General features: G+C 41.8%; 2 protein-coding genes across 2 annotated transcripts in view; one reads left to right on the plus strand and one right to left on the minus strand.

Annotated features, from left to right (window-relative positions):
* LOC124612745 (cytoplasmic protein NCK1) overlaps positions 1-643 on the minus strand; it is a 79,122-nt gene extending 78,479 nt beyond the window's left edge. The window contains exon 1 of the mRNA XM_047141130.1: positions 515-643. The gene's annotated coding sequence lies outside the window, so the exon portion shown is untranslated. The remainder of the gene's footprint in view (positions 1-514) is intronic.
* The window catches only part of LOC124612747 (integral membrane protein 2C), a 34,145-nt gene that overhangs the window by 3,757 nt on the left and 2,515 nt on the right, over positions 1-27,873 (plus strand). Inside the window, exons 4-5 of the mRNA XM_047141134.1 lie at positions 10,747-10,920; positions 11,011-11,125. Coding sequence (XP_046997090.1) covers positions 10,747-10,920; positions 11,011-11,125 — 289 coding nt within the window. The remainder of the gene's footprint in view (positions 1-10,746; positions 10,921-11,010; positions 11,126-27,873) is intronic.

The raw sequence follows: 27,873 nt of genomic DNA on the forward strand, positions 1-27,873 counted from the left end.
TCTAGCCCCTTGCCTATTTACATTCCAGCACTACACAACCCTCCACTCCACCATCACACCCACAGTCTTCTTACTTCCGTCCCTTTCTGCTGCACCCCTCCCTCCGTCTAACTTCCTCCCGACTGCAGCTAGCTGCCCCACCTTCTCTCCATCTTGTCCTTGTATGCTCCCACAAGCTGCACGTCACTGTTCCCCACACCTTCCTCGCGCCAGCCTTCTCCTTACCCCCCACCACCTAGACTCCCATCATGCTGTTCACAATCTGGCAACCAGAGACTGTGATCATATGTGTGAGTTGCGTTTGTGTGAGAAAAAGAATAATATACCTCCACCAATATGTTTGCTAACACGTAGACCTTATCAGCGAGATTCAGTGATAATAAGTAGTGTTTAAAGGTTCAGATTGGTGGTGATCACATTGTGAAATCTGGCAATGTTTGGATTTTTCAAAAAATGCCCAGTAATATAGACAACAGTACACTTAATATTAATTGATATTCAATCATTAGCTCACCGTGGATGATGAAATAAAGGGCAAAACTGAAGATTGCTGTACCACCTGCTAGCTTTGACCTGTTACAGCATCAAGATGGTGGACACCTTCATTTCAGGCTTATACAATATGGTGACCATGATGTCACTCGTTACACATGCGAACAAACACAAATAATATGAAAAATATTTAATTGCAGAAGCAAAATTAAACAAATGGTGCAACTGTAAGATGTGGGGGAGTGGAGGTGATAATGAATTAAATGTATGACAATCCTAATAAAGAAAAGATACCAAAACACCTACTAAACAAAAATCAAGCAAGCAAAATATTCAGCAATTGACAGAACTGAAAGAAAAGAAAAAAAAAAAGAAAAGAAACTAGTCTCCAAAAGACCTATATAGCTCAAAAGTCCACAATAGCACTTATTCACACACAGCTCCATAACCCAGTAGGCCTACTGAAAATTTCACATGACCTGTGCAGCGCAAACAAAAACCCCAAAACCACACATCTCAACAATTCTGATATCTAATGCTTCACTTGACTATGTTTCAAAACTGAAGTCCACAGTACCACGAAACCATAACTCTCTTATAGCTAATATTGAAAACCTAACCTCACACAGCAAAAATTCATAAAAAAACTGCATTAACACCAATTTTAATATAAATGAAACACAATTATTGACATAAACACATATGCCATACATACAACAATAAAGGGAAACAAAACCATAAAAACATACTTACCGGTCAGAGAGCTGACACACAAATCTAGTCTACAGTCACTTTTCAGATGGCCAACCTGGACTTCTCAAACCAGGAAACTCTCCCCATAGAACGTCATATGTTGTCCAGCTGGCAACTCCACATGTACTGCTCCCTGGTCCAACATGCAGCAGCTTTGGTCAGTCTCGTGCCGTCTCCACAAACATAAGATTTCACATATTTGGCACTTAAAATGAATAACTGAAGAAATTTAATCTTGATCGAGATGTCCCACATTGCTGCTTGCACGGATCTAATCATGAACTTCATATCTGTAACTAACAAAAATGAAATTAAAATTAAATCTCCAACCATAAACAACACACTACACTAACATATCAGAATCCAAATATATATCCTAGCTACTACTACTAACACCTAAATAACTCTCTAACAATTCGGTCCAAACTCGGATGTTATTCCCACAAATGGCTCTGATGGAGTCCAATGTATCATTAACATCAGTCGCAAACAAGTTAGAAATATAAACATCCCATACTAAAGAGTCCCACTGCATACTAAGAAACACCCTCTCCATCACTTATCCATTACCCTGTACCACCATGAAGTCACAGAACACAATACATTTTGTCACAGGTCAAACCAGATGAGTGGTATTACAAACTTCAGTTGACCTCAATAGAGACAATAAGCTAAGACCTTTTTTGCATGATACCCAGAGATCTAGAATTAGTGGGTCTCACACATTGGCAATTACTACAAGAGAAATTGCAGTATCATGTATTTCAGACATTACAGTTGAATGCAGACTCCTTCATCTAACATTATCAGTTATATCTTCCAACATTTATACATGGCCTTTAAAACTATTATTTGACTAGCTTATCGACTGCAATCATTTTGAGTTTTTGTGGAAAACTACTATCATTTCATTTTCACTCACTGGTCATGCACAGATTTCATGATAAAATTATTCTTTTCAGGTATGGGAATCAATTTTCTTACAGTACTTAACTATGCACACACATCCTGCAGGGCATACTAGGCTGGAGGATTGATAGGTAGACGAGGCACAAGTTGTCCTGCTTGAGCCACTCAGAAAGCATATCTGATCATGCCACAAACAAGAATTGCAACCACGATACTGGGATTTATAGATGAAGTGCTTGCAACTGCTGAAACTAAATTGCATTTGCTGGTTTCAAGGAATGCCCCTCTTAGCAGTTTAGTTACTCCTTTCATAGGAAAGTTCCAGAAGTTTCTAAAATCGAAAACATCCGTTATCCACAGTCCTCTGATGAGAAACTTGGTTTTTCTGTGGTTTAGTCCCAAGGATTGCTATCTACAGGATACATAAAGTTTCAGACATACCTGAAGTATACTGTGGATATAGTGAGGATTCCTAAGTGACTGTTGTAAAATACCAAGTCCTTGTTGCAAGAAAGGAAAAAGACCCAGAATGAGATTTTCACTCTGCAGCAGAGTGTGCGCTGATAATCTGCCAGGAAGTTTCAAGGAAAAAGATGTCTGGGATTTCGTCCAAAATCCTTGGACTGATGTCAACCAAATTGAACTCTGAAAAATCAGGCCTCATAAGTATCGAGATTTATAACCTCTTAGCTCTGGTGGGAGTGGAGAGAGGGCAAAAATGTTTTTTTCCCCCACCTCTCACATATAGGTTGCCTTGCATGACAAACATATTGTGTAGGAAAAGTTTAGGCTGCCTGATCAACGTGCTTTGCAGGCAGCCTACATGTCAGGGGCCAGAAAATGTTTTCCAGGCCCTGACGTGGTGGGGTGTTCAGCATGAAAGGAATGTCGTGTTGTAGTATCAGTTTGGATGGGAAGATGGATCGGGAGGGAGAGATGCAGGAGGGGATGGCTAGAGAGACGGGGAAAGGAGGGTAGGGACAGAGACATGGGGAAGAGGGGGAGAAGATAGTATGTCAGAAGAGGAGACAGAATCTGGAGGGGGTGGGGAGGAGATGGACAGAGGGGTAAGGAGGGGAGGGGCAGAAGGAGGCATGAGGAGGGGATAGAGGTGATTGGATGATGTGCACAGTGACAGAGGAAGAGTTGGAAAAGACGGAGGGGGGGGGGGGGGGGTGAGATATGGGCAGTATTGTGTCCAACGCATACGTGTGCAAAGTCAGGGGGGTAAGGCTTGGGTCTGATAAAAGAAATAACTTGATGCCAGAAAAATAATAGAGAGATTGAATGAGTTATGGAACAGCATTTTAGTTGGGAATGTAATAAACTGTTAGTGTAATCTTGGCACAGTCCAAATCCTAAACAGTGCCTCAAATGAGCAAATAATCTGATGTCAGATAGATCAGATTTCTTTGATGCACTTCAACTGTAACAGTTTTGAATGCAACTGCATCTGCATAAATTTCACCATAATGGGTTGTAATATATGACCATTTTTTTCAAAACTGGGCCAGAACTAATATGAAATCGAATTAGGAAAGTCTAACCAAATCAGAATAATTAATCCCTCTTACTAATGAGATGTATCAGTACCAGTGATTGCAAGTAGCTAATGAACATAGAATACATTTTATAGGTTACTTGCATGGTTCACCTAAGTAGGACACCACTCTGGAAACGTGTTGTGCTGCAAGTGAGCAGGCATGGTCAGGTCATGTAGGCAGACAGGAGAGGTCACTCCTGGACGAGTTACCAGATGGGATGAGTGAACAGCTGCACATATCATTGTCTCTTAGCCAACCAGCTTTCCTTTCAGGAGAGGGCATGAGGCATCAGTTGTTGAAGGCACAGTGGCATTTTCCATGGGGCAACCAGTAGAGCTGCTTTACAATTTGAATTTGGAAGAAGGAGAAAAGTCATTTTTAGCAAGGTAAGCAGAGGATGCTTTTGTGAGCAAAACAGAGAAAACAGGGCTTTTTTCGAAGTAAACCTGCTACACGAGATAAGATCTAAACATGGAGTGGGAACCCCTAGTCAAGGCATCTTTGTGAGTGCGAGATGCCGCCAGGGCCCAGACACCAATGTAAGAGATGCCAGGACTGGCTAACGTAAATAAATTAGCTGTTAGTGAAATAGGACTGTGCTGTCCAAGGGCCCACTTCATTGGTGTCAGATTACGGGGCCAATTAATTTATGTGGAATACTGTAATACATGCGTACTCTAACACAGGAAAGCCGCTGATATCCATATTTTTTTATGACTGGTGGGAATCCCACAACTTATTAGATAATAAAATAAAAATTTGTTTAAAATGATTTGCATTAAGATGTTATTGTGTGTGGAGTTTCACTGTCTTGGTGTAATAACACACTATGTAGTATAAAAGTAGCAAGATAATGATTACAGTCCCACTTATGTTAGAAACAAATGAAGATTATAACTAAGAAATACTTGGACCCACTATGATTTTGTTTTTTGATTAAAGGATGTTTAACACTGCACACTTAGCCCGTATTACGGGATGCACCTTAGGTGTACAAATCTGCAGCGGCACTCTAAGCATACGTGTTTGGAATTTCAAACTGATTCACATCAACTGATTACAACATACGTGCAGGATATTCGTGGTGCAAATCCATGCATGCACACTGGACAACAAAAAAGGCATGAAACTGGAAGGAGAATATCAGATTTCTTGTAAAGTCATTCATTTGAATTAAAAATTTGTAAGAGCTCATGGTTCCTATTTATTAAGTAATTGTTGCTGTCTTATGTAGCTGTCACTGAATTATCACTGTTCTGAATTATGAGCTCTACTGTTTGTTTCATTTCTTTGAATGTTGCTGCCGCCATTTGAATGTAGTAATTTCTATTTTATTATTATACAATCCAGATTTCTGCCTTACGCTGTTTTCATAACATTCTGACGTCTCAAACATAGCATGACTGTGGCTCCAACCAAAAAAATATCAGTTTTTTGTTTTATTTTATGATTCTTGTTCCACAAGGATATTTTATCTAAATTTACATGTATACAGTAGTTGTTTTTGAAGTTGTTGCCCTGGCAATGTCTGTAACTGATAGAATTGGGGCATGATGATGATGATGATGATGATGATGATGATGATGACAAAAATCCAGACATTGTTGGGTTTGACCCAGCTGGGTAGAAGGAAAGATAGCAGGGGGATGTATTCCCTTTTAATTATGGAATTGAGGCTGGAGAAGCTGAAGGTATTTCAGAACTTCGTGAGAGTGGGTGTAGCTTGTTTTGACAAGTGCTTTCGGTGATACAGGAAGGAATTTGATCAAGTGACATAGTAAGAGGTAATTTCACCCGGCTGGAGGTAAAAATTAAACAATTTGTTTATTCATTTTGTGAGCAGACTCGCTCGCTACCTATACCCAGTTTCTCCTTCCTAGCACGTTGAAAACAAAACATGTAATCAAATTTGAACTTTTTCTCAGTTAAGAACCAAAATCCAAATCACACATGTAAATTTATATGCAAATTTACTCAGAAATTAGCAATTGCTAACATGCTTTATTATGATGCATTGGGTCACGAGCATCTTACAGCCACCTTTACTCGCCGTATGCGTGGATTAGGATGCTTAATGGTTGTTTGATCCCTTCCATTTCCAAAATATGAAGCAACCAGTGGAAACAATTGTTTTCACAGTCTGCTTTTATAAAAGAAAGTTTGCTTGCAAAAAATATTGCTTGTGTTTAATTAGTGGATTTATGTAAATTTGCTCACGAAATCACCAATATGAAAACCTGAAGTTAACTGCTGGCAACAGATGCCTGCTATAACAGTACACCATAAACAATAGCAAGCAGAAAGCATACACTTCTGCACTTGTGTACATTATGTTGAAAAACACAAATACAATAGCGCATGCTACCTAATCAAAAACATTGAAGAGAACACTTTTACAAAATACATAGGAAAATACATTAACTTTATTATTATTATTATTATTATTATTATTAATATTATTGGAACCATCTTTATAGATGCTGGCTGTTAGTGGTGCCCCATTGAATGGGGAAAGAAAGAGAAAAGTACCTGTATATGTGTAGTAATTGCCATGCTAACATGAAGCCAAGATGTCTTGTTGTTTAGGCTGTTCATGATATAAATAATAAGTAAAAGAGTATGGTATGCAAGATGACAGAAGTTCCTAGTTGTTCTAAGTGTGTGGCTACCCTGGTTTTCTGGCTGTGCCACAAATTGTAAAAATATTACTTTTCTATTACTTAGTAGAAACGTGGTTGTTTAAGAGTTTTGTACCAGAGATATTTTTACCTTTTTTGTGATTGGTTAAGATTTATGGTAGGGTTAATATGGAATTTTGTAAAAGGTTAGCTCAGCTTACAATTAGATTAAGTAGTAAATACGTCTATTTACGTGTCTTTCTTAAAGGCAATGAAGAAAAGTATGAGGTATGGCTCATAAGCCTTGGTTTTCTGTAGAAGTTGGTTGGCCAATTGAATGGAAGTTACTATTTGTGTTGCTGCTCTCTCTGTGGGCTGCCCTCCTGGTGGTTGGTTCATGCCAAGAAGTAATAGCAATAATCTAAAAAGCAGTTTATGTTTGGAGCATTTGATAGTGCTAACTTACTTCAATAAATTTAGTTCATGTTAAAAGTGTGTCTATTTTATAACTGTGATTAGAGAACTTCGAGTAAAATGAGTCTAGGTTAATGATGAAAGTTCATAATGGAATTATATATAATAATGATTTCTAAAGAGAAGACACGTCAGTGATGGTTGGAAAAATAGGAAAAGATGAATACTTTATACAACTTGGTTGTATATGAATTACTAAAGGTTTTCAGTAATATCAGTATTGCTTATTTTTTTATGTTCAATAATTGTGACATAATTCGCTCAGAAAGGGGGATATGTGGTGGTGAAGTGAAGTGAGAGGTTGCACTCTCTCTATAGTACCAACGAATGATGGTCACCACCATAAAAATATTTTTTTGTTTAGACTTGGCTGTTGTTTGGGAGTTGTATCTCATTTGTGCATGAAACCTGGTGAAGGTGGACACAATGTTTCTGCAAGGCAGAACAACGACAACTGCTTTATCATTCTTTCTGGTAACAGCTGATTTGCACCGTTTATTCTATACGGTCTTATCCTGGCTTTTAGATACACCACATGCTGTAGAGCAGCAAGTACCGTGAATGTTGGCGTGATGTCACAGAAAGAAAAAAAGCTGAAATAGCATTAATGTCGTTTCGTACTGAGTAGATGTAATAGCACAAAATTTTACGAAGTGTTTTCTGACCATGAACGAAGAATCAATACATGGAGGTACCTGAGAAAAGTTTTGATCATTTAATAGTGTTTAGATTTGTGAATATTCCCAGTTTCCAGCGCAGAAGACGTTGCAAAGAAGTTAGTCCACATATGAAGGAAAAGCACACTTTTGCTGCAAGGTTAGACCAAGAAACAGCAACTCAGTAATAAAAAATAATGGTGATCATTAGCTTTAATCCCAAAACTTTCATTTTAGACCCAACAGAACCTATCACTACATGGACCTAAGTGGAATTTCAAGCTGCAGCATTTGCTACTACTGGTAAGAAAAAGGGTTAATCCATATGAAGTGGTCCAGTGATGGTTGCTTGACCATTTTTAAATATTTTAATTTTTTTATATGTGACTGCCCTATATTTGAGAAGTTCAAAGCAGTTTTTTAAAATGATTTATCTTGCACCTTTACTGGATGGCGGCAGTTTTTATTTGTAGGCACGCGACGATTTTTCGGTCTGGAGACATTGGTGAAAATTTGAATATCTCTGCACTGGGTTAAGTTATAACATTGCAAGTTGACATGATTGTTTTTAGAAAAGTGTCCTCTACAATATTGTCTGTTACACAAAATACCCTAAATTCATAAATAACCAGTCAAAATGACCTACAAAGTTTGACATCCAAATTTTCAAAAATCCACTTTTTAGGCCTAAAAATAACAAACAAGGAGTGATTTATGAGAGTCTATTTTTTCCTGTAGTTAGATATCATGAACTACTAGCCTCATATTGAGCAATAACACTTACAGATGTTTCCTCAATTTTTTATGAATTTTTGAAAATTTTCAATTTTTGTAAAGTTTGGGATTAATTATCTCAGGTGGGACTGAACATAAAAATATGATTTTTTGCACAGTTTGTACACCTATATGATAGCAACTTGCTGTAAAAATTTCAACATTGGTATCTGACTGTGAACAAAGATATGAATTTTTGAAAATGAGGAGATAATTCACATTACTCTACAAGCTATCTTATGGTGGTTGCCTATTCGTGTGTGATATTGGAGGGATATAATCAATTATTACTGAAGTAAGGTACTGAATTATATACAAAAAGTGGAAACATCACTGAAATTAACATTTACATTATTTTGAAATACTTAAAATAAATATTTTCAATTAACATCCTTCAAGATGCGACTGTTCCTAAACCTGTTGGTGAATGTTGAGAACACTTATTTCTTCAGGCAGCTTCTGTGATATAGAATAAGACCTCCCAGTTGCTGTGGTAAGTTCAAGCACTGAAAGTTTTCTTAAAACATTTTTCTTTGGTATCCAAACTTTGTCACTAGTAGATTTCTTGAATGTTATTCTTGGACCAGCAGGGTGGTAAAAATGCACAAAAACATAATTGTTTTCCAAACTGATTCTTTCAACCTCTGTAAGCCACCACTGTCCATCACACACACATGCCACTATGTAATTCAACGTTAAAGACAGAGATATAATTTTACTGACACAGTGATCCTCATAAATTTCAGTTTCTGATGTTACATAGCATTGAACTAAGTTTTCTGTAATGCCAAGGAATTTGTGGGAATGCCTTGTTCGTTTTATTGTTATACAGTTTTTGCTTACAAAAGAAAATGGCTGCCATTCAGTAAAGGTGAAAGGTATATTTTAAAAAAAAACTGTTTTGATTGTTTCAAATATAGGGTAATCACATATAAAAAAATAAAATATTTAAAAATGGTCAAGCAACCAACTTAATTTTTATTGGACCACTGCATTTGGATTGACCCAAAGACGTTAAATATCAACAGTTCCAAAAACATTGACTGTCATTTTTTTGTGTGGAACATATTCAGAAAGTGTTCTGATAATTAAACTGTAATAAATTATTGGGAGATATATTTCTGTATAACATTCGGGGCGGCTCTGCTTCAGAATTTTTAACTACGAGCCTTGCCTGTATGAGCTGCACTCCCAACTCCTCGCCCCATCTTGCCTGAGGTAGGGCCACGTTTAAAAAAAGTCATGTCATATATACTGGCTCAGCTGTAATTTTTGCACAGCATTTTCTGTGGGCATGACTACCAACTAGTTAGCCATCCGAATGAATGGCACCACCAAACTGTAGTCAAAAGCATAATTGGCCATCTAGCTGTGGAATATGCTACTGAGCACCATGTGCTCTATTTCAGTGGCCACTTCACTACCTGTGCCATCTGGATCCTTCCCCCAACACCAGCTTCTCTGAATTAAATAGATGGGAATTGTTCGTGCAACACTTCATTCTATCCTGTGGTATTCCTGGCCTCAGTCTCTGCTAACTGCTGCCACATCTCTCTTCCTGCACCATCACTTTAACTTCTAATCTTGTATTCACTCCTTCTTTCCATAGTCTCCTCTCCCTCTGTTCTCCCTCTCCCTCCAAATCCACACATCCACATCATTGTTTCTTGTCTGCTACTTCCCCTGCCTGTGGCCAGAATGACCTAACAGCTGCCTCATTCCTATCCTCTGCACATGCTGCCTCACCCTACCAGCCGCCAGCCACCCCTTCCTCCCACTCCATAACTTTCACCCCTCACGCACTCAACCTGAAGCGAGTCTTCACCAAAGACGAGCTACATTGCTGACACGGTAAAATCTTTCAGGAGCAAAGGAGTGTGTGTGTGTGTGTGTGTGTGTGTGTACATGCACACTTTACTGCTGAGAAATCTGCATAAAATGGGGTAATCATTAAGTACTTACTGCACTCTTTAACTCTAGAGAAAGGTGTCTTATCAGTGGTGGCATATTTCATATTCTTTTTTTCGCATACATTATATGAAAATAAATAATATGCCAATACCAGACACATGAATCCTTTCGTATTTCCTCAGTGTACACAATTAAGTATAATGAGAAAATTCAAAATATTGAAAGAGAGAAAAAGAAGAAAGTTAAGGGATGTTATGGTGATCTCACCTTGTTGACTAGGAAAGCATAACAGCAATGTTTAAGTCCACCCATTAGATAAAGAGAATCCTACACCTTCTCTGTAATTATGACATTGGCACAGCTCCATGAGGTTGTGCAAAAATCTTTCACTTGTATTGGCAGTAGTAATAAGATTAAAAATCAATGTTTTTATATGTATGTACTTCCTTCAGGTGCCTATCACTACATTCTCTCTCTCTCTCTCTCTCTCTCTCTCTCTCTCTCTCTCTTTCTCTCTCCCTCCCCCCCCCCCCCCCCCCCCCCTCCCCCAAGAAAAAAAAATTATAGCTTTTTGTTGAAGAAAGTGAAATGCTATCAAATGATGATTATTTTCAGAGTTGGGCGAGGACCAGGGACTCTGATGATGATGAATTAAATGAAACCAACAAGCTGGAAGGCTATTTCAAAGAAGAATTTGAAATGGATTTAGTAAATGAAGATTTTGAGAAAATTGATGTTCCTGAATTCAAGGGAGGACGAAGAGGAAGATTCGTTCATGATTTCAATGCTGTAAGCATGAAATATTGTAGGTATTTGTATTACGTATCTAAAATGAAAATCTGAATAATTCAAAGACCCTCCCCCCCCCTTTTTTTACAGAACAAAACTGGCATTGTTGACTTAGATTCTCAGCGTTGTTTTGTAATGCCTCTGGATCGCAGTCGCGTACTGCCACCACACAGCATGTTGGATCTTATTAAAAAAATGTGGAATGGTAAGTTTGTTTTTAAGTCTTCAACTGCTTATATAAGTAAAATATAAAATTATGGTTGAACTGAACAGCATCAAATACGTTTTTTTTGCCAAAACAGCTTTTACATTATTTTAAGGCTGACTTGTAGACATATTCAGAATCTGTGACAGTCATAGTAGAACAGAACATTTTGTTCAGTGGGAAGTGGATTTAAATTGCCAATGTATACAAAAAGTCTATTGTAACTGTTTTGCTCTTCCTTCGATGTTTGTTCTGAAATTGTGCGAACCACCCTCTAATTAAAACTTACAGTACGATACTGGAAAATGTGTCATTACATATGACGTTCGCAAAAAACGTTTCGTGGAAAAATAATAGAATGATAGATCCAGTAATTTGTGTAGCACCTAATGTGCACAACAATCCAGAGGATCTCAATGTAACTGCCTAGGATATTCAGCACACTAATACCAGTTGTCCACCAAGTTCACTTACCCTGATAAATGCAGCTGTGCTTCATCAAGAAAAGGAACACTTAAGGATCGACCTGCGTAATGTACATTCTGCAATAGCCAATCTGAATTTTCCCCCTGCGAGTCCGGAGGTTAGAATAGGCCCAAGGTATTCATGCCTGTTGTAAGAGGCAACTAAAAGGAGTCTCACACTTTTCGGCTCTATAAGTTCAGGTCCCATTCTATGGTTTGACCTGCCACTTTCCAAATTCTACAGAAGTGTGGGCCATATGGGGAAGGATGCCCTACATGGTGCATGAGTTACCCATAGTGCCCTTAGATTCGATCTCCTGAACCTCTTGTCATGGCTTTGCATCTCCACCTGCAATTCAATTATTTGGGCGAGGGCACTTTTTCGGGGTATGTCATCTTCTTCCGTTGTCTCCTGTCTTCTTTTGCCCCCGTGACAGTATTGGATTTCTCTGCGCCCACTATCCAGCATGGTAGCCAGTCTGTTGTGGTGTGGCCATCATGTACCCATTTGGTGGTAGCCCCCTGACAGCACAGGGAACACACTGCTGATGTCTGAGCTGTACACTTCCACGTATGCCAATGAGTAGATGCCTGTCTTCCTGGGACATCAGGACCCCTGGCAATGGCCATCATGACAGTTGGCCTTTGCTATGGATGGTTGGCATCTGTGGAGAGAGCCCCTGATCGGAGTGGGTGCATCAGGGCAGATGACCCACAATGAAGCAGACTAAGTCATCTCTTGCTGGTGACCTTATGGTGCCAGCAGTCTTTAAGAAGGGCAAGATCAAATACAATGCCGACAGGTATGACCCTAAATTGCTTCCCTCCCTCGCTACACCATGGAGTAATGTCGGGCTACACCACAGAGAGCCATATTCGCCACGGTATTTAGTCTGTAGCAGAATGGACGGGGACTCCTTTCTATCTATGAAGCCTCAATTTTTTGTTGAACATCTGGAGGATAAGTTTGGGGAAGTGACAGCACTGTCCAACATGAGAAGTGGTGCAGTCTTGATTCAGACAGCATCCCCTGCCCAGTCCCAGGTGTTACTCACCTGTGACCGGCTGGGTGATATTCCTGTCTCCGTCACTCCCCATAATAGCCTCAATATGGTCCAGGGGATTATTTTCCATCACAACCTCTTGCAGTCTGACAACGAGCTCCATGCCAGTCTAGAATGGTGGGGGTGTTCATTTCATCCAGCCAATTTACAGGGGATCCAAAGACAACAGGGTTGCTACCAGTGCCTTCATCTTGGCCTTTGAGGGTCATTCATTACCTGAAAAGGTCAAGGTGATGGTTTACCGCTGTTACGTTAAACCATACGTCCCTCCCCCTATGCAGTGCTTTAAGTGCTGGAAATTTGGGGACATGTCTTGCCGCAACTCTTCAAATGCCACATGTAGAGAATGTGGACGTCCACTGCATCCAGGTACTCTTTGTGCGCCTCCTCCCACTTTCATCAACTGCAAGGAACAGTATTCCCCCTGCTCGCCAGACTGCACATTACTCCAAAAGGAGCGGAAAACCATGAAGCACAAGACCCAGGACCATTTGGCTTACCAAGAGATTAAACGTAAATTTGGACGATTACACCCAAATCGGTTGACGCTCACGTATGCTGCAGCTACATTACCATCGCCTTTACAAGTACCATTCGTACCAGACTCTGTGCCACACCGCGGGCCCTCTGGGCCTGCAGAATGCATCTGCCCCCTTGGTGGTAGGCAGAAAATCTCCTTCCTACCTGCTTAAGGAGCAATCCCCCCCCCCGACAAATGTAGGGGTCATTGGTCCCCTCGCCCAGCTGGAGAAGCAACAGCCTCCTCCAGCTCCTCTCATGCGGAAGGGGTCCCTTGGGATCCTCTCTCCCAAGGTCTCCACTGCAGACACTCGCTAGTGGCTAAAGGAGCCAAGAGCTGCTGGATGAAGAGCTTCATGGTCTTCGTCCGTGCCTGAAGCTACTTCAGAGAAGTCCTCCCAGCAAGTCCCTAAAGAGAAGTGAGAGGGCAAGCAAACAAAGAAGTCGACTAAGAAAAAGAACCCTCTGGTGGCCCCAAAACCACCACTCCCTACCAATTCTGCATTTGCGGATGAGGTGGAGATCTCAGCATCCCCAGAGGACCTGGATCTCACTGTGTCTCATCCACCATAGAAATGGCTACAAATACTCACTCGGTGGCAGCAGGTGACCCTGAGGCATAACCTGCCTCCTTGCATGCTTCATGCCTTTCCAGCCTCACAATAATGTCATTCTCCAGTGGAATGGCTGCGGTTTTTTCCACCAGCTGGCTGAGTTATGGCAGCTGTTAAGCTTTGCACCTGCTTTCTGCATTGCCGCCCAGGAAACCTGGTTCCCGGAAATGCGGACCCCTGCCTTCCACGGCTATAGGGAATATTACAAGAACCATAATTACTATAATAGAGTGCCAGGTGGAGTTTGTGTCTGTCCTGATCTCAGTATGCAGTGAACCTGTGCCCCTTCAAACCCCTCTTGAAGCTATGGTGTTAGGATAAGGATGACGCAGGAAATAATTGTCTTCCTGCAGATGGTGCAGTATCCCTGAACGCATTGGCTGCACTGATTCAAAACTCCCTAAACCTTTCCTGCTTTTGGGAGATTTTAATGCCCATAACCCTTTGTGGGGTGGCACTGTGGTTACCGGCCAAAGTAGACAGGTCGAAACTTTCGTGTCTAAACTCGACCTATGCCTCTTAAAAACTGGGGCCCCCACTCATATCAGTGTGGCTCAATGGCACTTACTCAGCCATTGACTTATCCCTTTGCAGCCCAGGACTTCTCCCATCTGTCCACTGGAGAGCCTACGATCACTTGGGTGGTGGTAGTGACCACTTTCCCATCTTCCTGTCACTCCCCCAGCCCCATTCCCCTGGACGTCTACCGAGATGGGCTAAACAAGGCAGACTGGGAAGCTTTCCCCTCTGCTGTCACCACTGAATTTCCCCCCACATCGATGTGGTAGTTGAGCAGGTCACTAGAAAGATCATTTCTGTGGCAGAAAAACGATCCCTTGTCCTTTAGGGTGCCCCCTGCGAAAGTTAGTACCTTGGTGGTCACCGGAAATCACTGAGGCCATTAAAGAGCATCAGCGAGCTGTAGTGTGAGCGGCACCCTTCCCTAGAGCACCTAATAGCTTTTAAACAGCTCCATGCCCACGTTCGCCAGCTTATAAAAAGATGGAAATAGGCTTGTTGGGAGAGATACGTCTTGATCATTGGGTGCCATACATCATCTTCCCGAGTCTGGACGAAGATCAGATGTGTTAGTGGGTACCAGACCCCGACAGGTGTTCCCAGTGTTAACATCAATGGCATGTTATCTAGTGACGCAAACGCAATTGCCCAAGAGTTTGCTGAGCATTATGGCCAAACCTCCGCATCAGAGAATTATCCCCAGCGTTTCGCACCCTCAAACGGCGGATGGAAACGAAAGTCCTCGCGTTCACTGAACCCTATAGTGCTCCATTTACATAGTGAGAGCTCCTCAGCGTCCTTGTACATTGCCCCGACACAGCTCCTGGGCCAGACCGGATCCACAGTCAGATGATTAAACATCTCTCGTCTGACTACAAGCGACATTTCCTTGTCATCTTCAACTGGATCTGGTCCGATGGCATCTTTCCATTGCAATGGTGGGAGAGCACCATCATTCCAGTGCTCAAACCTTGTGTTGGTCCTGGAGTGACGTAGCCTACTGGCTCCATGCCAGGGCAGTTTCCGCAGCGTTGCTCTACCATTGTAATCTAGTTTCCCTTTAGTCTACCATCCGAACAGCCTTTTCCAGATGCCAACACTTGGTTGCCATCTTTTTTGATTTACGAAAAGCTTAATACATGACCTGGCAATATCACATCCTTGCCACATTATATGAGTGGGGTCTCCGGGGCCTGCTCCTGATTTTTATCCAAAATTTCCTATCGCTCCGTACTTTCTGTGTCCGAGTTGGTGCTTCCCATAGTCCCCCCCCCCCTCCCCCCCCCCCATATCCAGGAGAATGGGGTCCCGCAGGGCTCTGTAATTAGTGCATCTCTTATTTTTAGTGGCCATTAAGTGTCTAGCAGCAGCTGCCGGGCCATCGGTCTCACCTTCTCTGTACGCGGATGACTTCTTCATTTGGTACTGTTCCTCCAGTACTGGTGTTGCTGAGCGGTGCTTGCAGGGAGCTATCCACAAGGCGCAGTCATGGGCTCTAGCCCACAGCTTCCAGTTTTCAGCCGTGAAGTCGTTTACTTCTGTTGGCGTCGTACCATTCATCTGGTACCAGAACTTTACCTTAATGATGATCCACTCACTGTAGTGGAGACATATCGATTCTTAGGACTGGTTTTCGATGCCCAATTGATGTGGCTTTCTCATCTTCGTTAGCTGAAGTGGAAGTGCTGGCAGCACCTCAATGCCCTCCGCTGCCTGAGCAACACTAACTGGGGTGCAGAGCGCTCTACGCTGCTACAGCTCTACAGAGCCCTTGTTCAGTCCCACCTTGACTATGAGAGTCTGGTTTATGATTCGGCGGTGCCCTCAGCATTGCATTTACTCGACCCAGTGCACCACTGTGGCGTTTGACTGGCAACAGGAGCTTTTAGGAGGAGTCCGGTGAGCAGTGTCCTGGTGGAGGCCAGAGTCCCTCCATTGAAGATTAAGTGTGCACAACTGCTTGCCAGTTATGATGCACACATTCATAGTTCTCCTGAGCATCCGAATTACTGTCTCCTTTTCCCATCCACAGTGGTTCATCTGCCACATCGGAGGCCCAGGTCAGGACTTAAGATCGCGTTTCGTGTCCGATCTCTTCTGTCTGAAGTGGAGTCCTTGCCTTTACCACCTGTACTCGAGCTGCTGTCACTTCCTCTCGATTCTTGACATGTACCGAGGCCACAAAGGGATTTACACCAATGGCTCAATGGCTGATAGTCATGTTGGCTTTGCATATGTTCATGGAGGACATATTGAACAGTACTCCTTGCCAGATGGCTGCAGTGTTTTCACTGCAGAGCTGGTGGCCATTTCTTGTGATCTTGAGCCCATCCACTCATGCCCTGGTGAGTTGTTTCTTGTGTGTACTGACCCCTTGAGCAGCCTGCAAGCTATTGACCAGTGCTACTCCCTGCCATCCTTTGGTAGCGACCATCCAGGAGTCAATTTATGCCCTGGAATGGTCCAGTCATTCAGTGGTGTTTGTGTGGACCCCAGGACATGTTGGAATCCCAGGCAACAAACTTGCTGACAGGCTGGACGAACAGGCTACACGGAAACCGCTTCTGGAGATTGGCAGCCCCGTAACTGAGCTGCGATCATTATTACACCGCAAAGTTTTTCAGCTTTGGGATACGGAATGGCATAATCTCAATATGCACAACAAACTGCATGCCCTTAAGGAGACTACAAATGTGTGAAAGATCTCAATGCAGGCCTCTCACAGGGACTCTGTGGCTCTCTGCCAGCTCCGCATTGGCCGTACGTGGCTAACACATGGCTACCTCCTCCATCGCGAGGACCCACCTCAGTGTCACTGTGGCTCACATATGACTGTTGTCCACATCCTCCTGGACTGCCCGGTTTTAGCCACTGTGCAGTGGACTTTTAACCTTCCCAACACCCTACCTTTGGTGTTGGGCGAAAATGCCCCAACAGCAGATTTAGTTTTGCATTTTATTCGTGGGGGGGAGGGGGGGGGGGGGTGTTTATCGTACCATCTAAGGTTGGGCATTTATCTTTCTCTCTGAGGTCACCACCCTCCCTCCATTTTAACTCTGTCGCACTTTCTTTTCATTTGTTTGTCTTGGTGATAGTCTTTCCCTTACATGTGTTCATTTTGCTTTGTCATTTGGGGTGGACATTTGAATGTCTTGCAGAGTGGATGGCTCATCCTCTTTTTTATTATTGTGATCAGCCAGTCCAGACCATATGCTCTATGGCTTTAATACCTTCTTCTACTTTTCCTTGTGGTGTATGTTTTCTCCATTTTTTGTTTGTTCCATTCATTTTCTTTTTAGGTGTGGTGTAGGGTGTTTTTGTACCTCGAGTCTTGCTTACATCAGGAAAAAGGGATTGATGACCCTGTAGTTTGCTCTCTTTATACCCCAAACCAACCAACCAATCTGAATTTGTGCACCTTATTACTGATGTTTATAAGTTTTCAGCTGGAATTTGTGCACAGCTCAGTGATCAGATGCTACTGACACATTTGTCTCAAGTGCTAAACTGATCTCTCAAAGGCCACTCTTTAACTCGTGTAGTTTATTTTCTGTTGAAATGTGGTTTTCCAGACCTTTTGTTTGTCTAATTTGTATCTGGTCTCTTGAGGTTTAGATACTGCTCTATAATTAGGAATGGGTAATCTTCAGAATATTCATATGAAAGTTAAGCTGACTTTCCACATATTACTCTGTTCTTGCACAATTCAACTTGAGGACTTGTCGATCCTTCATGTATGCCATACTGAACAGAAATTGCGCAAGACAACTGTGGGGAGGGGGGGGGGGGGGATGCAGAGAGGAGGAGGAGGAGGGGGGGGGGGGGCAAGGCAAGGTAAATCAAGGCAAGGCACAACACCCACTGAAGCCAAGACCACACAACATATGCATATAACTGTAAAATTACAAGGCTGGGCAGCTTCTACTTCGGGAGATGGAAATCAAAGTACTGCTGATGTACAAACTAAGGCAGAAAAAAGTATCCAAGCTTTCATAACTGCTAGTTTGTTCTCTGGAAGGAAACAGGGATAAGTTGGGGAAAATTGGAAAGTAGTGGCGGATCACTTTACCCCAAGATGAGAGGGACCACCTTGTGTCAACCCACAATAGGTGGAACGCTCTCAGCATGGGATTTGAGTGTCCTGCTGCTCCCTACTAACATTCCTCAACCTGTCCTCCTTTCCATCACTAAAGAAAGAAACTAATAATTCAAAAGCTAGGATAAGTTTCCTCGCTTCTGAATGTATCTATTGGCAGTACAGCAACTACTGAATGTAAGTACTAGCTAGCCATTTTGTCTCTCTATAATTTTATAGTGTTATAATTTTTTTCTTTTCTAAAAATCAAATATTTGACGAGTGCTGGAAACAAATAGTTTACCAACTTCATTCATTGCAGAATATAGAACGCATCTCTTAATTCCAGTTCAGAGGATTCTATTAGAATTTCTTGTACACAGGCGGTTGAGGATGTACCTTTATCTTTAAGGGTTATAAAACAGTTCTTTGAAATAAATCGTATAATGTTTGTGTTATGACAGAGATCTCATTTGCTCCTTCCAGTTAAATTCTTCTCAAACTGCTTTCATTAAATACTGAGTGATATTCCCAGATAGGTTTTTTAAAGTGAGTTATATGGTGTCACCCAGGGAGCTCAGTACTTTATTCTGAGCCCTGCTGTATGACTTCACAGAAGCCATGATAAGTGAGACCAAGCAAAAATGCAGTTATTTCTGTTCACTGACACCACATGACAGTGCCTGGGTTTAGTTTGTCATTAACTGTTGATATTATTTTCTTAACTATGCAATTGCTTGTTCTTCTCTTTAGAGCTGTTTGACAATTATTGTGATATGTTCAGGTAATTTTCATGTTGTCATTAAGACCTTTCATAATGAAATGTGCCAACTTTTTACCTCTAGAAGATAAGGCAGTCCATATGTTTTCATTTCATTGCTTTCTGTATGCAGTAACTTCTTCAAAGAATAGACACATTCATATTAACCTAAAAAGTCCAATGCATTGACATAAGAGACTGTTTTAACATACATGTGTCTAACTACGTATAAAAGTGTATTGTTTTAATATGGGCTGTCTAAGGATGCCTGTGAATAACATTTGGTGGTAATACTTCTATGGCATTTTTATGCATCCCATTGTGAATGATTTGAAGACAGGCATGAATATACTATCAACTAGTCTAGCATTTCCGTGTAAAATGTCATAATAAAATCTCACAATAAGCTGACAGAAGTGCCCTCATTACGAAGTGCTGTAATATTGTGGTTGATTGATAATATAAAATTTATAACAATGGAAATTCGTGGATGGAATAATACATAAAATAGAGGAAAGGTAACCACTCACCTATAGTAGAATGACGGGTGGTGCATCACATAACAGAAAACTCACACTAGAATTCTAACCCTCACGCTTTCTCTAGCAAAAGTACATGCACTCTCTCTCTCTCTCTCTCTCTCTCTCTCTCTCTCTCTCTCTCTCTCTCTCTCTCTCTCTCTGTGTGTGTGTGTGTGTGTGTGTGTGTGTGTGTGTGTGTGTGTGTGTGTGTGTGTGTGTGCGCGCGCGTGTGTGTGTGCGTGCAGGCGCATGCCCTTTCGGTCGAGAAAGAGTAAGAGCTCAAAAGCTAGTGTGCATATGAATCTCCAGCAGGTGAGTGGTTGCCTTTCCCTTATTTTACATATTATAACATAAAATTTAAATTGTTCTAGAAATATTTGAGATGAATAGCTCTTCAGAATCACACACTATACATTACATTTGTCTGTGTTGTGGGTCAACTGCCAGTCTTAACGACAGTTGCCAGTCCTATCTGGTACTTCTAAATTTTACCAAAATTTTCAGATATTTAGATTCCCCATGAACAACAGCATGCACCATGAACAGCCTTGTGCACCAGGTCATTTAGAAAAATCATGATCGGTAATAGTCTTTTAATATGTTCTTGGGGCACTCTTGAAACTGCTTACTCACTCCTCAACATGAATGATACAATGAGTTCTGTTAGCCATGAAATCTTAAAAGTAGTTAGAAAGCTGAGCTGATTCTTCTACTAACTCATATTTTGTTCATTGGGCAACCAAATTCATTTGGGAAGTCAGAGAACACAGCATTAACCTGGAATTGCTTTTTACTATCTTGCGGATATTGTGCACAAATAGAGAAAGTGACTATAAGTGCATAGCCAGCCACTCTCCCATGAAATTAGTCTACCTTCTGAGGAAGGCCATTTCAATTTGGCCAAAGTGTTGGTTACTTCAGTATTTAGCATTTAAAGTATTTTACAAGATGATGGATTTCAGTGAGAGCGAGTGGAATTTCACACAGTGCTGCTTGCAGAATACGGGCAGATTCCTCCAAAGAAATTCTGTGGTCACCCCAAAAACAATATCATATGTGAGTGTAAAGTATGCATTGTTAAATAACGCATTGATGTCAGTAATACAAGCCTACAGCAGCTTGCATCTGTTAGATATCTATTACTGAAAAATAGATTGACATATGCCATTTTTCCAATTGCTTAGAACTTATCATTGCTCCAGTGACATATAATAAAGTATTGCTTCATGAGGAGCAAATTCTTTGACATAACCTCTATAGGATTGAATAAGTAACCCAATAGAGGCAGTGGTGTTTCCTCTATTGAGCAATTTGTTTATTTTAAATTCTGGACCCATTTATTTGTCATTTCAGTATCAATGTGATGTTTGAAAGGAGGAAATGAAGTTCAGATTTCTGCATTGAAACAAGTTTGTTTTACAGAAGAAACAAGTTTGTTTTACAGAATTCAGTGTTTCAGCCTTGTCATCATCTGTCATTGTGCCAGTATGTTCAGTGAATGACTGGATAGGTGACACTTGTCTCTTGATTGACTTGAAGATCAACATTTCTTAGTATTTTTTAATGGTTCCCTAAGTAATATATTACTTAGAATACATGTTACATTACTTGCATTACTCTCCTTACAGTTGACTTCTTTCAGCTATTATCAACAAAAGATTTGAATGTTGAAAATTATGGTGCCGTCTTTGATCTGGAGTCATTACCTAACATGGCAATTTCCAAAAGATATTGTTCAATAATCTTATACATTTCCTTTGATTTTCTCCAATTTAGCCCAGCAGAGGAATGATGTTGGCTGTCAGTTATCACCAATCCATTGCTTCTTATATCCGATTTACAGAAATATTTTCCTACCTTTCATAACATTCCTTTTAGTGTTACCTACTCACTGATACTATAATAAATGTATAGTCGCAGATTTTCTCCTCAGATTTAACTCTATCAACATGTTCTGGTCTGTTAGCAGGAGTTCAAGGACATTACTCTCACAAGTTAGTTTTCTAGTCGCTCAGGATATTTTTCAGGTAAGAATTTTACCAGAATGCTTGTTATTACCACAGGCTATAGTAATTCGTGTTTTCTGGTGCCGAACTGGATGACATCTATTACCAAGGCAAGATGAGGATATTTATGTGTAACTGTATCCAAGCTTTCCCTGCACACCCTGCCACTATACACTACTCTGCCTAAGGCAAGTGACAGTGGGGTGAGGAATTTAACAGACATGTGACATTTACTGTCACCAAATAATTTCATATCGCTAGATATAATAAGTTATTTGCATCAATAAGTATACCACCACCAATGGAGTCCACTCCATCTGCAAATAAATAATCGGAAGAGTAATTGCAACTACTCACTCAATTGTTAGGACACCATGTCGTTGATACACACATAAACAAGACAGAGAATGTTGATGGCTTTCGGACAAATCTTTTCAGAGCTATTAAGTACATTACGCCATGTTATAATATTAAGAGAAAGAAAGTTGCTGCTCACCCTGCAAAAATATTTCAGTGAGAATTTTATATTTTACTTCTATTAACACGATCACTGCAGCGGACATTTAGAAGTGTCCACATGAACCATTACCTCAGTGCTCCTACTGCTTATAAGCATTTCTGCAACTGACAAGTCAGTGCAGCAGTTGCTTAGAAGTGTGTCCATCTGCAGGTATTGTTATAGAACCTAGTTGTGAACAAGTGTTTGTACAAGCAACAAAGTCTCCAGCACAGTTTTTTGTACCTAAAGTTTTGTTTCTGCGTGTGTAGTTGGCTGACATATATTGTTCAAAATAGCAGCTAATTAACCAATGCTGGCAATGGAAAATCCAGGGTATTATGTAACAATATTATGAAAAGGATAGTTGCTACTCACCATGTATTAGAGATTCCGAGTCACAGATAGGCACAACAAAAAGTGTCGGGAAAGTGAGCTTTCGGCCAACAAGGCCTCCTTCGAAATGAGACCCCCCCCCCCCTACACACACACACACACACACACACACACACACACACACACACACACACACAGTCTGACAGCTGAGGCCAGACCGCGAGCGGCAGCGCATTACAGACACCAGGTGGTAGGGGTAAGGAGGCAGCTGCGCCGGGCAGGGGTTGGGATAGCAGGGGGACAGAAAGTGCTGCTTGTTGGAGCATACAGGGGCAAGGTGGAGAGAGGGTAGGGCAGCAAAGTGCAGTTGGGAATTTAGACGGATGGTGAGGGGGGGGTTGCAGAAAGGAGAGAAGTAAGAAGACTGAGGAGGATGCGTTGATGGAATGAAGGATTGTGTAGTGCTGAAATGGGAACAGGCAAGGGGCTAGATGGGTAAGGACAATGACTAACAAAGGTTTGGGGCCAGGAGGGTTATGGGAATGTAGGATATGTTGTAGAGTGAATGCCCACCTGTGCAATTCTGTAAAGCTGGTGTTAGTGAGGAGAATCCAGATGGCACACGTTATTATGCAGTCATTGAAATAAAGAGTGTCACATCAGGTGGCGTGCTCCGCAATGGGGTGGCCCAGCTGTTTCTTGGCCATAGTTTGTCGGTGGCCATTATGCGGACAGACAGCTTGTTGGTTGTAATGTCCGTGTAGAATGCAGCATAATGGTTGCAGCATAACTTGCTGATCACATGACTGGTTCCACATGTAGCCCTGCCATGATTGGACAGGTGATGATTGTGACCGGAGTGGACTGGGTGGGTGGTGGTGGGACGATGTATGGGACAGGTCTTGCATCTGGGTCTACTAGAGGTATGTGAGCCATGAGGCAAGGGGTAAGAAGCAGGGGTTGTGTAGAGAAGGACGAGGATATTGTGTGGGTTCAGTGGGCGGTGGAATACCACTGTGGGAGGGATGGGAAGCACAGTGGGGTAGGGGCGGAAAATGTAATTCAGTTGCTCCAGGCCTGGGTGGTACGAGTCATAATGGGAATGCTCCTCTGTGTTCGGACAGTGGGACTTCGGGAGGTGGGGGTGGCTGGAAAGATAAGGCACGGGAGATCGGATTTTGTTCAAGGTTGGGAGAGTAATTACAGTCTGTGAAGACCTCAGTGAGCCCCTTAGTATATTTCGAGAGGGTCCATTTTCATTACACATGGCAAACCCACGCGTGGCTAGGCTGTATGGAGTTCCCAAGGGGCTGTTCTTTCATGAGTTTGTGTGTGGCACATACGGGGCCATTGAGATATTTCAGTCCATTCTTCCTTCCCACGCTGCATTTCCTTCACTGTGGCCCTCCCTCCCCATCCTGGCTCCTTCCTTGTTGCCCCCACCTTCCCAACCATTATTATCTATATGTATTTCCATTTGAAGCACCACAGGACTTTGCCCGTCTGACTCGTTAGCGTGACTAAACAAGTGTTTGAAAATAAGTTTTTTTTTATTCGTGGAAATGATAGTTTGAATGCATGACTGTATGTCTGTATCTGTTAGTCCCTAAATTGTCTGGTTATTGTAGATATTGGTCTATTATTTGAAGTGTTGAGTTATTGTGTGCCTAGGTGTTGAATTAGTTGGTGGGGCGAAGTTGAAGTCTTTTCATATAAAGCTACTGACTTTCTTTTAATGTATGTGAGTATGGGTGGTTCGTCTAATAATTCTTTGATATGTGTGTTGGGCGTCTATCTATTGGCATCCGCTACAGTACGGAGGACACAGTTTTGCAGAGTTTGAAGTTTGTGCAGATGAGTGTCTGCCGCCATTGACCAAACTTCTGATCCATATAATATAATAGGGAGGATAACAGCTCTGTGAAGTCGCAGCTTCATTTCTAAAGTCAGCCCTCCACCCTTGAGAAGCAGGTAAAGGCGAATAAATTCTGTACTGCCTTTGTTCTAAGCCCTATTTATGTGTTTCCCAAATGTCAACTTTTCATCGATCTCAGTCCTAGGTAGGTTTCTGAGTGGCTCCAGTCGATTTCTCTGCCTACAACCAAAATCTGCCTGCTTGGGGGAGTTAACTTTCTGGTGAACTTTATCGCTACTGTTGGTGCTGGATGTATTTTAATCTTCCATGTGGTGTACGAGCTTACTATTTCATTCAGATGATCCTTTAATTTCCTCACTGTAAAGTTGAGGTTGCTACTTCTTTTATATACAGCTGTATCATCAGCATAAAGCGCCAGTTTGATATGTCATTTATATACAGGGTGCTCCATTTATCTTGACCACCCTAAATAACTGTTTGTCCAGATGAAAATTACAAAATGTTTCAAGCAAATGTTCTTTAGCCATCAGGGGGGCATGTTTTTTACAAGGATACCTTCAGTTCAGAACACGACGTGCACTCAAGGCATTATGTGCTGGACATCTATTGTGTTGATCCACATAAGCATTCTGGTCCTTAGCAGCACTTCATCCAGAAGAGGAGGAAGAATTTGTCTGAGGAAGTTGGCATTCGCTGTGCTGTTTAAACTACCATTGATGAAGTAAGGGCCAATAATTGTAGTACCAAGCATCCCACACCAGACGTTAACTCTCCATTGACGCTGATGTTCCACCTGTCTAAGACATCATGGGTTGGCTGGACCAATAATACACGTTCCATGTATTTACCTGTCCTGTGTTTGAGAAGGAACATTCATTGGTAAATAGAACATGGGAGAAGGTTTGGGTTGCCGAGGATTTGCTGCTGTGCCCACTGACAGAACTGTATACGATTCTGGAAATCATTACCATGTAGGCGTACATGGTAAGGATGGAACCAGTGACATGTAAGAACACTGGTTTTAGGATTGCCAATCTCGTGCTCAAGCTGTTGTGTGCTCACATGTGGATTCATAGCAACAGAAGCGAGAACAGTAACTTTGGCAGCTTCATCTGTGCGAGTGCTATGATGATTGCGTTGTCGTGGGTTGAAACTTCCCGTTTCCTGAAGCGTCAGAACAAGAGAATAAAAAAATCCGTCGGGAAGGTGGGTTCTTGTCAGGATATCGCTCTCTGTACAGTTCCGCTGCCTGCTTAGAATTTTGGCTACCTTCAACAACAATAACAATAAAAGAAACATTGTGTTGATGCAGTTTGTGGGAAGGACAGTCTTTACTGTATGCCTATTCCACACAACAGTATTTAAAAGGACTAAACTACTGTACTAAATGTACCCATACATAAGAAAGCAGTATTGCAATTACTGTTCTGCTAACTTACATTCCCCATAGATACATCACATTTCTACCTTCTCTTCGTTTGTGACAGGTATGCATTCTACTTATGTTTACATTTGTCCTCTGTCAACGTCAGCATGTGGATGTGTTCCATTAGCCCGTGTATCTGCACTAAGCACTGGGAGTGTCAACGTCAAATGTTGCATAATGTAATTAATAAAGTTGTGTTTCAGTGAATGGTACACTGTGATACATTTTTGAATAGTTCTTTAGGAGAGGAAATGAATTACCGAATAAAAAATACAGGGTGGCATTTAAAAAAGTCATACCACTCTTCATATCTTTGTAAAAAAACAAAAGCTACAACGAAGGCAATCATGCTGATTAATGTCCCCCTAACAGCTAAAGAAACGGCTTGAAACATTTTATAATTTGCATCTGGACAAACAGTTATTTAGGGGGGGTCAAGATAAATTGGACACTCTGTATAACAAGTATAGTGCGGGACCCAGAACTGACCCTTGTGGAACCCCGGCCGTAGCATCCCTGAGCATACTAACATCATTGCTGGACGTAACAGAGTATTGCCTCCGTCCCAGGAACGAGTCAGTTCTGCATATTGTGTGTTCTAGAATATCTAACGGTAGTAACTTGTATATAAAGCCATAATGACAGGCTTTATTGAATGCTTTCTTGATGTCGAGAAATACTGCTTCGATGCTATGTTTTATATCTATCATCTTGCATATGTGTTCTTCCAGATGTAGGGATTGATGGACAGTGCTGTGTTCGGGATGGAAGCCAAACTGCTTAGGGGTGATTATGTTGTCTCTCAGGAATTTGGTAAGGACTCTCTGGATAGGGCACACCAGTACAAAGCACAGGAGTGAAACGGTCTGTAGCTCTCAGGTAGGATTGGTTTTTTATTGGGCTTTGGTAGGGTTACCACCTGAGCAGTTTTCCAAGTGGTTGGGAATTAGGTTAGGGAAAAATCACTGGTTATATATGGCGGTGAGGTGAGGAGGAAGGTGTTTTGGGTAAGGGATACAGACCTTGTCAGGGCTGAGGGATTGGTTGTTCCATAATTGTCTGATATAGGCACATAAAAGGTGATCAGGAACTGGTGTATATTCTGTTTCTGTCCTTTCTTGCTGTCACTCATCCGATTATTATTTCTGCTTGCCTATCAGTCACGCATCGTCGATGACTTCAGTTCAGAATTGGAACTCCAGTGATGTTGTCGATGTTGTCAATACTTCTGCCATCTCCTTGTTGTCATAAACTAATCCGTTTTCTCCTCACAGTGGCCTGTGTACCCTGGGTGTAGTGTTCAGAGCTTTCACGATCTTCCACACTTCTCTTGTGTCCTGTTCTACCTCTGAGCCATTCTTTCCATCTGAGGCCCTCTGTGCTCCTGTAACATTTTCTTTACTTGGGCTTCTGGTCTTCTAAGCAGGTGACGATTGGCGGGATCGCAAAAAGTTTGCCAATCCCTCATCACTTCTTGGCTATCAGGTCCCAGATATCAGGGCAGGTCCCTAGCACCAGGTTTGGTGGTTTGCCTGGTGCTCATCTCCTGAGCACAGGTCTGGAGTACATTTATAAAATACTCTATCATCATATCCACCTCTGCTTCATTCCTCAAGTGTGGGGTGTCATTCAGATGTGTTCTACCAGGGCGTTATATTGTTCCCAGTTAGTAACTGTCTGTTTTTGCCATCCTCCAGATTTAGTCTTTGTTCTGAGGCCAGCTTTTAGTGAACTGTTGCTGCAGCCCTCCATGGCAGGCATGGGAGCAATTATTCCCAGAGAGGGATCGCTCTTGATAAATCATCTCAATCTCATCCCACTGCCATTTTCGGTGATGCAGCCCCGGTACCCATGCTTGGAATTCGTGTCCCTCACTACTATGACTCCCTTGTCATTGTTAAACAGGGCCTGAAGGTGTCTTGACATTTATCGTTGGTCATGGGTTTCATAGGCCAAAATTATTTTAAACACTTGGTTGCCTAATTTTAATTCTGCCCCGGCCGCCTCGACCGTGATCAAGTTTGGTATGCATTTTTTTTTTTTGGCAAATCATCTGCCTCACAATGAGCACG

The sequence above is a fragment of the Schistocerca americana genome, chromosome 4 (genome assembly GCF_021461395.2).
Source record: "Schistocerca americana isolate TAMUIC-IGC-003095 chromosome 4, iqSchAmer2.1, whole genome shotgun sequence".
Classification (NCBI taxonomy): Eukaryota; Metazoa; Arthropoda; class Insecta; order Orthoptera; family Acrididae; genus Schistocerca; species Schistocerca americana.